The 15,104-nt window shown below is 34.0% G+C and overlaps 1 protein-coding gene and 1 pseudogene across 2 annotated transcripts; one reads left to right on the top strand and one right to left on the bottom strand.

The window, feature by feature from the left end:
- The first annotated feature begins 815 nt into the window (after positions 1 to 815).
- Positions 816 to 7,270, top strand: LOC139512716 (uncharacterized). Of its 2 annotated transcripts, none has more exons than XM_071300579.1 (2): positions 816 to 1,042; positions 1,742 to 7,270. In XM_071300579.1, exon 2 carries the CDS (start codon positions 1,751 to 1,753, stop codon positions 4,424 to 4,426), a length of 2,676 nt encoding a protein of 891 aa, XP_071156680.1. In that variant the 5' UTR covers positions 816 to 1,042; positions 1,742 to 1,750; the 3' UTR covers positions 4,427 to 7,270. The 2 variants fall into 2 exon arrangements, with proteins under 2 accessions (XP_071156680.1, XP_071156681.1); XM_071300580.1 differs by lacking the exon at positions 816 to 1,042 and having other exon boundaries at positions 1,109 to 2,000; positions 5,475 to 7,270.
- Positions 7,271 to 7,796: 526 nt separating this feature from the next.
- On the bottom strand, positions 7,797 to 10,470 carry LOC139512724 (uncharacterized protein KIAA1958-like; annotated as a pseudogene).
- Between the last annotated feature and the right edge of the window lie 4,634 nt (positions 10,471 to 15,104).

The following is a 15,104-nucleotide window of genomic DNA, read 5'->3' on the forward strand; positions in this document are numbered from 1 at the left end:
ATTGTGTATTTTTGTTATCTATTAATTACCCTCGTTGTTTTGAAATTGAGTGCGTTTCTTTTTGTTTTTCTTATATGCAGGTCGAGATTAAATACAATGATCTCGCATTTCATTTCTGTGTGATTGTCCCAAGTCAGAGATATCGTCATTTGTTATATTTTATTAAAATTTAGTGTTGTTGGCCGTTGTTTGATTGCTTTTGTAAAATACGTCAACTACGTTTAGACATTGGAACGGTGTTTATAGATTGACATATTTAAGAAAAATATCAAAAGTCGAATGGTGAATTTTAGAGGTACAACTAGCTATAAAACCATCTAGCACCAGTTCAGTAATATGACATCCATTCTCTCGGTTGATTGGTATAGTGGACCGTATTGTTTTTATCAGTTTTTAGGGATTTCTTCTTTTTTTAATGTACCTTGGAGTTTTTTCGTCAATACGTTTTTGATTATTTTGTCGTTAATTATTGTCCCAACATCTCCGTTTCTAATGTTTTTGTCGCGATACAAACAAGTAATGGCGCAAAAAAGCCAGAATTGACAAATGCACGGGATCTGATTCACTTTATTTCGCCGTGAAAGAAAACTAATAACCACTATCAAACTTTAATCGAATGATTGAACAATATTTATACAATTTACAAATCATAACTGGAACAAGTATGCACTCTACCCATTGATGATTGATTTAGATCTACTCATGCTAATTATTTTTTGCAAGTGTGTCTTGGCGGGGCTTGAAAGCATATTTGAGGTAGAATCGATTTGAATAGACCTATGAGAACTATATTCTCTTTACGTGTTTTAATCCAAAAGGATTTAAAATCTACAATTTTAAAGCCCGTTATCCATTGGGTACAAACTCGAAGATTTTAATTTGGGCAGGTGGTGGTTCACTGTTGGGTATTTAACATTTGTGTTTATTAGTTTGATCGCAACCTCGCTTTGGTCTTTTCGAAATACGTCGGCAAGATTGCAGCAGACGAAAATTGGACGAGAAAATAATCTTCTTAAAAAAGTTGAAATAACACCTGAAATAGGTTTGATAAAGGGCTATAAGTTTATTTTGATATACGATAAAGACGGATTGATATCGATTTAATCCCGATGTCTTAAAATTTTAGTTAAAAACGACATTTAAAAACATACAAAAATTTAATGTGCAAATGAATGTCGAATTTAAGTAAACGGTCACAGCCAAAAATAAATCAAACAAGATTGTGTTAGACATTATATTTTTATGCAATTTGAAAATGTGAAGGAATTTATAACTGTTATTGCCGTACTTTAGTGATATAAGGGGTTTTCAAATCAACCAAATATTTTCACAATGAAATTTTGAAATAGCTTATTGTCAGCATATAAATTGATGCAGTCGATAACTTAGTTCATCTAAATACAGGACAAAAATGAGCAAAAAGTTGAGTGTTTCGACTCTATTTATTGACAAACTTGTAATGACAAACTTCCGGTTAACGGTGGGCATAAAAACCGGAACCGGCTTTGATAAACTCGTATGTTTCGGATTTGCACAAATGGCAAAACAATCATTTTAGTAAGTAGTAATTGATTCTTAGTTTATATATCCTGAGAATAACACGAAAGAGCAAACTATAGGCATATAATCGGAGAGAGATTTGTGAAATACGTATGTTTTTGGATATTCACTTTTAATATTTTATATATATATATAAGGTAAAGCACATGTATTTGAATGAAGATAACACATACACTTTAAGTTTCAGATCATGTATAGGAGGTCCGGCAGAAAAAGGGTGCCGACAAGCAGGGCAAATAATGGAGGCGCAGCGGCTGCTGCAAAGAAGTCGAAACAGCAACAGGAAGAGGCGACTGCTAATATTGCAGATAGATTACCTAGAACAAGTGGAACACCACCTGTACAGCTCGGCTCAAACACAGTGACAACTAATGTACTACCACACAGTCCAATAATGATCCCAGCAACACTGCCAGCAGAAACAATTTACCCTGCTCCAGGTAATACAACATTACACCAACCCCTAATTAACACAGGTTATGCCTTACCCATTGAAACGGTTAAGGCGTCAGATGACATAGCGCGAAACGTATCGCAAAATGTCAAACAAAAAGTAATAAATGGGGAATATGTAGATATGGGCAGTTTGTTAAATAATTCACAAAACATAACAGGAGTGAATCAAACACTTACATTTAATCAGGGACAGATTATATTACAACCTAAGCAACAGGATACAAGAATTAACACAATAGGTATATGGACGGATGCCTTTTTAATATATATCAGTATTTATTGTACTATACATACATCTCAGTTCCAAGAACTGTTGAAGTATATGCAAACTGTCAGGTTAGGGGCTAAACGCTATGCAGGTTTAGGATGGAAATTGTATGAACAGTTTAGACTACGTAGATCACAGGAGCCTGCTGGATCCTGGTCTGTCATAGACACTGAGCTATGGTTATTGTATATGCAACCAGCAGGTCCAATTAATGGGCCAGAGTTCAATATTGCACAAAAACCAACAAACAATTTTCTTAAATGCTATGCATATAATTATAATGGGACGTGCACCCAACAATATTGCACATACAAACATGCTTGTTTAAAATGCAGTGGGGTACATCCGGTTATATATTGCACTAATAGCAAAGTGACTAACTCTAATAATCCTCAGTCACCTGGGATTGTTCAGAGATTCAGATCAGCCCGGCCTCAAGCACCACAAAAACAGCATCTAATTTTCAACCCTTTGCACCTAGGCAAATGCAAAATAACACAAGATTCCGTTCTCCTGGAGCATTTATGGGACAAAGGCAAAACCCCAGTCAAAATTAAATCTTTAAGAGAATTACTGTCAAATTATGAAAACAAAACTGATGCAGCAATGTTATTATTGGGATTTATAGAGGGGTTTAGATTAAACTATACTGGTCCAAGGATCTCGAGTTTTGCAAGCAATCTCATTTCGGCAGAAGTTCACAAAACTGAAACGAATTTAAAATTACAAAAAGAAGTGCATCTTGGTAGAATGTTGGGCCCCTTTTCAAAAATACCAATTTCAACTTTAAGAATATCTCCTATTGGGGTAGTTTCAAAAAATGACGGTGGATGGCGTCTTATAACTCACTTGTCATATCCTCTAAACTGGAGTGTGAATGATTTCATTGATCCAGAAATTTGTAAAGTAAAGTATTCTTCTTTTGATAAAGTGGTTGGGATGATCTCTGAATTAGGAAATAACGTGCTTTGCGCAAAAATGGACATTAGTCAGGCCTTTAGAATTTTATTGGTTCACCCAGCTGATTTTGACCTTCTGGGAATTTTCTTTGATGGGAAATATTATATTAATAAATGTCTGCCTGAAGGCTGTTCTATATCATGTGCCCTCTTTGAAAAATTTGCCACTTTTTTGCATAAAACAGTTGCATTGAAAGCTGGCATTGAGACTTTAGACCACTATTTGGATGACTTTTTCTTTGCTGGTGAAAGTTCAACGGATAATTGTACCATTTTGATGGACACTTTTAATGAAGTATGTAGGCAGCTAGGTGTTCCACTAGCAGAGAATAAAACAGTAGGTCCTACCACATGTATCACATTTTTAGGCCTTGAAATTGACACAGTACTTATGTTGGTTAGAATCCCCCCTGAAAAACTGGATAAACTTAAATTTATGCTTGATCAGGTCTTGTCGAAAAAGAAAATGGCACTGAAGGAACTTGAATCAATTACTGGTTTAATGGCATTTTGTTCAAGGGCTATTATATCAGCCCGTGCTTTTATTCGTCGTTTTTACGATTTGATAGCTTCAGTTAAGAATGGAAAGCCTTATTATACTGTCAGATTGAATTCAGAGGTCAAAGCAGATGCTAGAGTTTGGCTAAATTTTCTAGATCAATTCAATGGTCAGTGTTATTTTCCTGATAGATTTTGGTCGACTAATGAAAGTCTGGAATTATTCACTGATAGTGCAGGTAATGTTTTATTAGGTTGTGGAGCTTATTTTCAAGGTCACTGGGTACAATACCAGTGGCCAAGTAGTTGGGCTGATACTAGCATTTTATTGGATATAACATGTTTGGAGCTTATTCCCATCGTGCTGTCGTTCATGATATGGGGTCGTTCATTTAGAAATAAAAAGATTCTGTTGAGAATAGATAATCAGGCATTAGTAAGCATTGTGAACAAAAGAACATCAAAATCAAAGAGAGTTATGATATTGATAAGACAACTAGTTTTTCTCACTATGAACAATAACATACAATTTAGGGCACAACATATTGAGGGTGAGCATAATGCAATCGCAGATGCTCTTTCTCGATTTCAGGAACAACGTTTTATGGACTTGGTCCCGAATGCAGACAGTTCTCCAGCAGCAATCCCACAAGAATTCCTGTCGATGATTTCAGAACTGAAATGAATCATTTACTTATAAATTCATTAGCACCCAGTACACAGAAAGCATATTTGCATAGCATGGACATATTTGTTAAATTCAGAGAAAATCATGGTTTTTCTGATGTCTGGCCTATTCCGCTTGATGACTTGACATCATTCATTGTTTATATGTTTAGAAAGAAATTGTCCCACTCAACAGTATCTGGCTATATTTCAGGCTTAAGTTACTTTAATAAAATCAACAATTTAGAAGACAATACACAGAAATTTGTTGTCAGAAAATTGATTGAAGGAATAAAAAGGTTGGGGGGCCCAAATCAAAAGGACACTAGATTACCCATAACGAGAGATATATTGGAAAAATTATTGAGGTCACTGGCGGTGATTTGCAAAAACGGGTATGAGACAAAACTGTTTATGGCTTCATTTTCGCTAGCCTTTCATGGTTTTATGAGAGTAGGTGAAATAACAGTTGATTGTAAAAATAAGCAGATGCATACTGTAAAATTTGAAAATATAAAGCTTTGTGATGCAAGATTAGAGGTTTTATTGACGTCATCTAAAACTGATCAGTTTGGTTCTGGAACAACAATCGTTATTTCTAAGCAGAAAAACAAAAATGTATGTCCAGTACAAATAATGGCTAATTTTATTAAAGTTCGCCCACCTTATCTGGGACCTTTATTTTGTCATTTTGATGGATCCCCCCTTACAAGATACCAGTTTTCAGCATTATTAAAAAGGTCTCTGTCAGTAATTGGTATAGAAAACAATGGATTTAAGTCCCATTCCTTTAGAATTGGCATGGCAACTACATGTGCATTAGAAGGTATTTCTGATGAACAAATTAAAGAAATGGGACGTTGGAAGTCACAGGCCTTTTTGCGTTACATTAGGATTTAAATGCCTGAACATCATATATGTACATTTATTTGTGTAAATATGTTTCTATATTTGCTTATTTTGTAATGCAGTCTTGAGCTGGCATTTAAATAATATTGTATTATGTAAATAAATGGTATGTCCTGCATCAATATAAGCAAGTAATAATTGCTTTCTAAGAATTGCAGGACATGCTACAGTTTGGATCGTTGGATCCTCGATTATTAAGCATGCCTTTGGGGAAGCCAGAGGAAGACCGGGAGGGGTAAACTTGGGGCTGCAGAGGATGGGAGTAAATATTTGGTGGCAGGGAAAATGTGGAGGTAAAGTGCTGGACATGAAACAACAAATAAGAACCATGTTAAAATATGAAGATCCGCCAACTATATTAGTTTTACATATTGGAGGCAATGATATAGGGGAAAAAAGTTCAAAAACTCTTTGTGAACTAATAAGGAAACAGTTCAGTTGGATGCATCAACTGATGTTGGACACAGTTTTTGTCTGGTCTCAAATTATTCCGAGATCAAGTTGGCGTTACTCTGACAATATTAATGCCATGGAAAAATGTAGAATGAGGGTTAATACCTCTATAGCATCATTTTTAACCAAAACAGATGGTTGTTACCTCCGTTACCCTGATATAAAGGCTAATGAATTATTCTTAATGAAAGATGGAGTGCATTTGACGTCTTTGGGAAATAACATTTTTTTGAATACCCTCCAGGGAGGATTAGAAATGATCATCAGGAATCTTGGCATTAATTTAACCTTCCCCGACTGTAAATAGATACAACTGTTATGTTAACATTATATATCTGACGTTTCAAGTAAGTTACTAGGAAGTAACTTGAAAGTTAATATATTAAATTGTATTTGGCACAGCTTCGCGCAGCTACACCCCCTCTTTTCAGTGGCGGTTGTCCAATCAGATCAAGTTGATACCCTGATCTTATCGGACAATTTGGCACATTTCGCTGCGCTGGATTTAACATTCATATATTCAGTGAACAGTAATGATAGCCTCTGATTACCAGGGCTCATCAGTCAACTTCTCGTACCAGACATATTACTTAAATATATTTATATTAGTGGTTTGCCATAATTTGCGGTAGCCACATTATAATTTACATATATATTAAATACAGACATTGATAAATATATTTCAGAGCAAGATTGCCAATTTAAATACATATTATATATCATATATGTTATATTTTATTCAAGATAAAGCTGTGGCCAAATACTGCCAAAACCTTATTATCTATTTGTTATGTTTTGGGCCTCGAGGATAAAAGGATTTAAAATCTACAATTTTAAAGCCCGTTATCCATTGGGTACAAACTCGAAGATTTTAATTTGGGCAGGTGGTGGTTCACTGTTGGGTATTTAACATTTGTGTTTATTAGTTTGATCGCAACCTCGCTTTGGTCTTTTCGAAATACGTCGGCAAGATTGCAGCAGACGAAAATTGGACGAGAAAATAATCTTCTTAAAAAACCCACCACCCTCCCAATGTAAATTAATTTTGTGTTACATGTGTATTTGTTCTGAATGGAAGTAAGAAACCAGATACTGCTTTTAAGTTTATATTTCAGCTTAATTCTGCTAATGGTACTGAGATGGGAGAGTAGGAGACAACTAGTGAACACAATGTAGATGTAAAAGTGGACATTGGCAGAGCACATTTGGCACATTTCGCTGCGCTGGATTTAACATTCATATATTCAGTGAACAGTAATGATAGCCTCTGATTACCAGGGCTCATCAGTCAACTTCTCGTACCAGACATATTACTTAAATATATTTATATTAGTGGTTTGCCATAATTTGCGGTAGCCACATTATAATTTACATATATATTAAATACAGACATTGATAAATATATTTCAGAGCAAGATTGCCAATTTAAATACATATTATATATCATATATGTTATATTTTATTCAAGATAAAGCTGTGGCCAAATACTGCCAAAACCTTATTATCTATTTGTTATGTTTTGGGCCTCGAGGATAATAAAGTTTTGTTCAATGTTTATGTCATGTGATCCTCCGCTTAACTTGATTGCAGACTACATCGGAAAAATCCTCATCAGAGATGGTACCAGGTTTATAATTTGAAACGTCTGACGCGCTTTTTTGTCTGCATAAGATCTAAAAAAAAGAACTATATACGTTTTTTTATGGTGTATTTTCAATTGTAACATAAATTGGATTTTTTCCTTTGATGTTTTAATGCAATAATTTGCTTAAAAAGTGTGTTTAGGGAAAACCATGGTATATTATATGCAAATTTATGTTGTACCATACTTTGCTAATTAAATATGCAGCTCAACTAGAATCCAAAGGAAAGAAGCGGAGCTTAGCTATGGTACAGCATATTCATTTTCATGTTATTCCATGGCTGGAGCTCCACCCCATTTTTTGAAAGATATCCGCCTCTGAAATATTTAGGAAACAGAAAAAAAGTGAAAGGTCATGAACATTTATTTGTTTCATTTGTAACACAACACATCACAAGAAACATGTTTTAAACTAAAACAAAAAATGCTTTTCACAAGTTCCCGTAAGTTGAAAAAAAAATCGAAAGGTTCCTTCTTTCAGTTTTGAAAAAAAAAAATAAAAAAATGTTCCATTGCGAAAATTCCCATTAACTTTCTTTCAACAAATGTTTAAGTGAAAGAAAAATTGCAGTTGTTAAAATTTACAGTTCCGCTTGTGTTAGTAATATCATTCAAACATTTTAGGCGCGTAGAAATGTCACGACAATTTGCGGAGTTTTCAGTGTTGACTGGTTCCAGTTTTGTACACTTCAAAAGAGGCCCCTCAACTTCCAATTTATTATGGGTAACAGAAACTGTGTCAATACTTGGTGGATTTAACACAGAAGACACTTTTTGTTCTATATCATCAGTTTTTGATTTGTATGCCCTTACAGCTGACGACCTGTGTCCAGTACGATCCATTATTGTTTGTTCATCTAATCCTGCTTTGTACAATGCTGTTGCGCACGTCCTCTTCCCAGAATGATTTGTGTAATTTCCAGTTAAGCCCGCTTTTTGACACATCTCTTTCATTAAACCTTCTAGTTTATTTACACCAAGCGGCTGCTTTCCATACCGGATTGTATTTCCGACCAAAGCCAAAGGTTTTCGATAAAAACATCCATCATTACCAAGAATGTTGAGATATGTCTCAAAAATGTTGTACATACACCTAGGTCCTGAAAATGAATTATAAAACTAGAAATAATACAAATATTGTATATATGGCGACTTTTTAAGAAATAATCAGTAATTAAACTTAGTACATGTATAACGGAGGGGTACCATGATTTGCACAATTTCGATAAGTGATAAAAATATACATCTTCATTAAAAGCAGTTACATTGTCTTTTATTTATGAGTATATTGCAATTTGAGAGTTTAACTATAAAACCAGGTTTAATCCACCATTGTCTACATACAAAAATTCCTGTATCAAGTATTGAATATGACAGAAGTTTTTGATTCAGTTGATTTTGTCCCTTTAAATACGATAACGGGCTTTGCGCTTTGACTTTTCATTTTCACTTAACTTATGGTGAATGGGAGATAACTCTTGTAAAGAATGCAGTTTTTCGTCAGTCGTGATACAACTGAGAGCAAACACAAAAAATCGTAAAAAACACGACTTTGTTAGTGATCAAATAGAAGGATCATCACTATCCACTTCTCACGCTCCCTAAATACTATTTTACTGTTTAGTGTTTGGTAATAAGCCTTAAAAATATGATCCATTGACAAATAATTAGATAATTAAATGAAATTTCAAATTCATAAAATAACGAGTTAAAGCAGTTTGCCAAGAAATTCTTAATTGTACCTGTTTTAGGTTTTTTTAATGAAAGGAACAACATGCAAAATAATTATTTTTTCTGTACGATATCTTGATAATTAACAATAAAACAAAACTTACCGTCATTAGAATAATGTTTTATGTCCTTGTTGCTAATTTTCATATGACCCAGACCACCGTTGAAAGTTTTGTTGTTACGGCCAATAAATCTAATGTATTTCCCCTTTCCGTCTTCTCCAAGTTCAAACTGAGAACATTGCAAATTCCGATGTTCATCCCTACCCCTCAAGCCAAACATTTTACAGGCATAATAAAAAACAGTATACTGAAGTGTTGTTGAATTTGATTGTCCAAAAACACCAGATGACCACAAAATTTCCTCATCTTCCTCCAATATTGCGTCGGCCTTTTTTGTTTAGTCCCCAGTCCTTTCGCCAGCAAATATTTCATTCTTGCATCAAGCACTTTGCGAAATTGTGCAAATGTGCCGTCTTTTTCGTCAAAGAAGTTAACATGAAATAATTTGTTGTCCTTGCAATGTCTCATTAAACCACAGACGATGTAATACAACGACTTCGAAGGATATTCGTCTCCCATTTTTTTTTTCGCGCCTCCAAAACAAATCTCTGGAGCCAATAATCCATAGTTTTAACATCCATTGCCAACAAATCTGTTATTTCAACACCGTTTTGTCTTCTAGCTGCCCGACATTCGTTAAACACTTTTATAGCCCACTTTGTGTTCTTTTGTGTATTCGGGTTGGTTTGTGAAGTTATAAGTTTATCGATCTTGTCAGCAGAAACACATGTAGAAAAACGATTAATCCCTGGGTTCACGGGGTTTTCGACTACGCTGGTATTTGGTTCCCGGGCCAAATAACCAAGTTCAAATGTTCCCAAGTCAAAATTTTCTTCGCCCTCAACATCGTATACGTTCATTGCTTGTGAAATTGTCAAATTGACATCCATTATATTTGCTGCCTGAGAAATAGCCAGATCGTCAAAATAGTCAGCCTCAATCTCTTGAGAACAGACTGCCAACTTGATATCATCTTCGATTTCGGTCGCGACTTGAGATAATTGAATATCTTCCTCTATTTCGGCTGCAATTTGTGATAAATGCACATCGTCTTCCATTTCAGCTGCCATTATAAGTAGTTCGCTTTCCTCAAAATCTAATAAATCGGGAAGTTCTGCCATTTTCTTCTCTTTCTGCAAATTGTGCGGCGTGCTTTCTTAATGAAATACGCAGATTATACACGAGGCGCAAAAGTGACTTGCGCGAGCTTACTTTTCATTGGATAAAACTGTAACGTGACCAATTTCCAAGGTTAGTTCAAGGTCTTCAAAGCTGTCAATCATTTTATTTATATTACAAATTTTATATACCATGTGTTTTACTCATTAACATATTTAAACAAACTCATCCTTCGGGTTCGTTTGTTTAAATATGTTAACTCGTAAGAACCATGGTATATATAGTACTTATTAAATATGATTCAATGTTAGATGTTGATATCAAGTCATATATGTGAGCAGACTTTCTTTTTAGAATCATTTTGAACTGATCTGTACCAAATTTGTCAATACAACGCTTCTCATAAGGACAAAATAATCTTTTCAATCATACATGGCTAAAATATACAACTATACATTTTCGTTTTGCATACGTATTTGGAAAATAGGTTTAGACAATGATCAGTAAAATGTATGATAGTAACATACTCCATCGTAACAAGTTTAAAAGCTCACTTATGATTATATTATAATATTTGTCTCGGGCATATTTTTTTGTTAAGCTTTCAGGGGTCTGATATAATCTGTAATATACTAATTAACTTAACTGAACTTTAATACAGACAGTTGCAATCGTTATAATTTTTTTATTTGATAGATAACAAAATGATGGCTTAATAACCCTGTATAGCTAGATTGTTCCTATATCCAGGTTAGCTACTAAGAATTCAGACGAATGTGAACTATACAAGATAACTTAGATTTGTTACTCGAAAAGTTCAGTTGTACTTCTGTACACATCAGTTTCTAAACATCAGTTTCTAAACATCAGTTTGTGCTGATAAAATAGTAAATCTTAATAACAAGGACATTAATTAACATTTACCGCGAGACTATCGTTATACAAATAAAGATATCAAGCTGTATGTAGAAGCAAAGATGCTGGTCTCTCTAATCTTAACGTATTTCGTCGCAATTTTCAAGAAAGATGATTAAATTTTATAGTTACTTTAGCGACCCACCTTATCAGGGATTTCTTTGTAGCAAGTGAAACCTAAATCACATTCACACAATATTTTGACTTTTATTTATTATGTCTGTTTTGTTCACACATCGTTGTAAATATAAGTGAATTTGATGCGACTGTCATGTAAGTGAGAGGTTTAGCGTTATAAACCAGGTTCAATCCATCATTTTCTACATTTGAAAATGCCTGTACCAAGTCAGGAATGTGACAGTTGCTGTCCATTCGTTTGATGTGTTTTGTCATTTGATTTTGCCGTTTGATAAGGGACTGTACGCTTGAATTTTCCTCGAAGTTCAGTATTTTTGTGATTATATTTTTTACTCATATATTACGAAATTAATTTATGTACATTTATTTTGGTCTGATTTGCATTTCATGTCTTAGCTGATTACTTGCATCGTGGTGGATATATTATAATATTATATTGTTGGAAGTCAATAATGATATTATTATTTTAATTAATCGCGTTAAAGACTGAAATGCGTAGTAGTACTGTCATTCAATGGGCAGAATCAATTTGTGCCAATTACAGTTTTGAAAAAGTATCAATTGCGCCACTCTCTATTTTTCTGATGGTATTAATTGCAAAAATAAATAGACTTAAATTGCGCCACATTTTGTCTGAATGGATCAAAGCTATTCGACCATGAATTCAGAAGCGCATTCAAAAACTACAATGTAGTATGATCACACGAGTTATTAACCCTTTCAAGAATCCGAATGTTGTGGATGCTTTATCCTCTTTGCATGACAAATATGTCGTTGTTCCAGCAGATAAAGCCTCCAATAATATTGTCTTCATATGTAAATACCATTATTTGCAATGTCTCACAACAGAGCTTGGAATAAATAGAACTACTGGTAATCCTACATATCCTTTAACATCATTTACCAAGGACGAAATTTTACAAAATCACGAATCTGTCCTTTCTTTTGGTATCAACATCAAAGAAAACGAAGAAGATTAAGCATCATTATACTGGATGCCAAAAACTACACAAACTCCATATAAAGAACGATACATAGCTAGATCATCAAAATGTTCGACTAAACATCTTTCTAAAGTACTGACTACTTTTCTTTCTACAGTTAAAGATGGGCTTCAAAAATAATGTGATGAGATATATTCTATCAGTGGTGTTAACGAGATGTGGATTCTCAAAAATTTGAAAGATCTGCCTAATCTTCGACCACGATTTTTGCAGCATCATAAAGACTTTTTTTTATTTTTCTACGCTTTACACCTCTATTCCCCATGCTCAGTTGAAAGATCGACTTCACCATCTCATTAAATAGAGCTCTTTCTAAAAAAAAGGGGGAATCGAAGATACAAATTTCTTGTTTTGGGTTACAATAACCACACTGAATCTACCAGAAAATATACTGAAGATGATATTATCAAAATGCTAGGCTTTTTGATCGAAAGTATACTTTTTGAGTTTGGAGGATTTATATTTCAACAGACAGTCGGTATTCCAATGGGTACTAATTGTGCACCCTACTGGCCGATTTGTATTTGTACTCGTATGAAGCTGAATTCATTCTTTAATTTTACTTTCCGATATGTTCATCATGTTCTATCATTGAATAACCCATATTTCAGCCAATACTTACATCTCATATATCCCAGTGAGCCTGAAATTAAGGATACTATTGATACTAGAAGAACTGCTTCATACCTTGATCATTTCCTCAATATTGACACAGATGGACGACTTCACATCAAAATCTATGATAAACTGGACGATTTCAACTTCCCAATTATCAATTTCTCAGCATTAATATACCCTCTGTTCCTTCGTATGGTGTTTACATATCTTAATTGTTGAATCCTTATTCTCGTGCATGTTTACACTAAACGGACTTTGTACACAGAATGTGCTCCTAACGCAGAAACTGCTCCAACAAAGTTATGAGGACAGATTGAAAATGACACTCCATATATCTTATGGACACCATCACGAATTGATTTATGCATACGATGTGTCTCTGTCCAAACTAAGGACATTTTAACCACGTGTTAGATGTGGATTGTCATTACGTCGTCTGATCTTTTAAATACCGAACGTGACTGCTTTGCTGAGTGTGAATTCGCATTGCTATAAGACGTGTCACTGTACTTTTCTATCCCAAATTCATGTATTTAGTTTTGATCTGTGATTTTGAAAATACGGATTTTTCTGTGTTATTAAAATTTGCTGCTACAAAATATTATAAATTATTATAAATTAAGGAATGTATCTCCCGCGTGCAAAGCTCTGATTCCTTTCACAGATTTGGCAATACTTTTTGGGCCTTTTGGATTACAGCTCTTCATCTTTTATGTAAGCTTTGGATTTCAAATATTTAGGCCACGAGCATCACTGAAGAGACATGTATTGTCGAAATTCGCATCTGGTGCAGGAAAATTAGTACCGTTAATGTTGTTATTCTCATCGGCTTTTGTCAAATGTCTTAACGTTTGTAGTTGTTAATCTTATTTTTTTTCTGTTTTATTTGTATGGCATGGTAAAGATAATTATAATCATCCAGTTCATTTATTAGATTTTACTTTGGATCAACGAAATTTATACGATATATTTGGTTCAAAGTTTGATTCAGAAGAAACACCGACATAGCTAGATAATACAATTAATTATCTTATTACTAACACAATTTGATACTAATAGTTTGTATTGTTATTAATAAATGTTATATCAGTCTTACAAATCTGATCTTCAATTCTATCTTATTTTAGGGAAATCTTTTAAGAAATTCAAATGTGACGTCACTTTGTGTGCGTTGATGGCTTTGGCTAACTCGGCTGTGTATTTGTATGTACTGGTTTAGGTTGTTTTATGTAATGTATCCGTTTGTATTCTGTGGTTAGTCATCACTTTGGTTTTATCATGTATATCTATTATATAGTCATTTTATAAAATTCACTGCAAAAGTATTACTTATCTTTAATAATAAGGATGTTCTTATCCCAAACAGAAAACCCTAGTCGTATTGGTCACAACATTTTGGAACTTTTGGTCCTCAGTGCTCTTCAACTTTGTACTTGTTTTGGCTTTTTGAACTTTTTTCATCTGAGCGTCACTGGTTAGTCTTGTGTGGACGAAACGCACGTCTAGCGTATTAAGTTTTAACCCTGGTATCTTTTGTTAGCTATTATTTGTGTGTTTCTCTGTCCTATATGTTCTCCTATTTATTTGTATAGTAGTTCTGTCATGTAATGTTATATTTAACATTGGCATAAAAGCGGGAGGTTTGGCATGCCACAAATCCAGGTTTAACCCACCGTTTTTTTACTTAAAATGACCTGTACCAAGTCAGGAATATGGCCATTGTTATATTATAGTTCGTTTCTGTGTGTGTTACATTTTAATATAAAGTTGTGTTTCTGTTGTGTCGTAGTTCTCTTCTTATATTTGATGCGTTTTCCTCAGTTTTATTTTGTAACCCCGGATTTGTTTTTTGCTCAATCAATTTATGAATTTCGAACAGCGGTATACTACTGTTGCCTTTAATGACCTGTATATATTAACCTATTTCATACATGTAGAAGCACTTAACCTATCCACTTTTAATTAAACTGAACTCTTTAAAATTAAGAAAACTCACCAATTATTTATTAAAAATCATACCTGGTAAATATAGGAGTGCCTATGCCAAATTAAGAAGTGGTACTGCTCCTTTGAAAATGGAGACTGGAAGGTATGAAGGTATTTTAG

This window comes from Mytilus edulis, chromosome 2, assembly GCF_963676685.1.
Source record: "Mytilus edulis chromosome 2, xbMytEdul2.2, whole genome shotgun sequence".
NCBI classification, from domain to species: Eukaryota; Metazoa; Mollusca; class Bivalvia; order Mytilida; family Mytilidae; genus Mytilus; species Mytilus edulis.

Bases quoted from the DNA above. Each gene is read 5' to 3' on its own strand.
- LOC139512716 (XM_071300579.1), top strand. From the start codon at position 1,751: ATGTATAGGAGGTCCGGCAGAAAAAGGGTGCCGACAAGCAGGGCAAAT.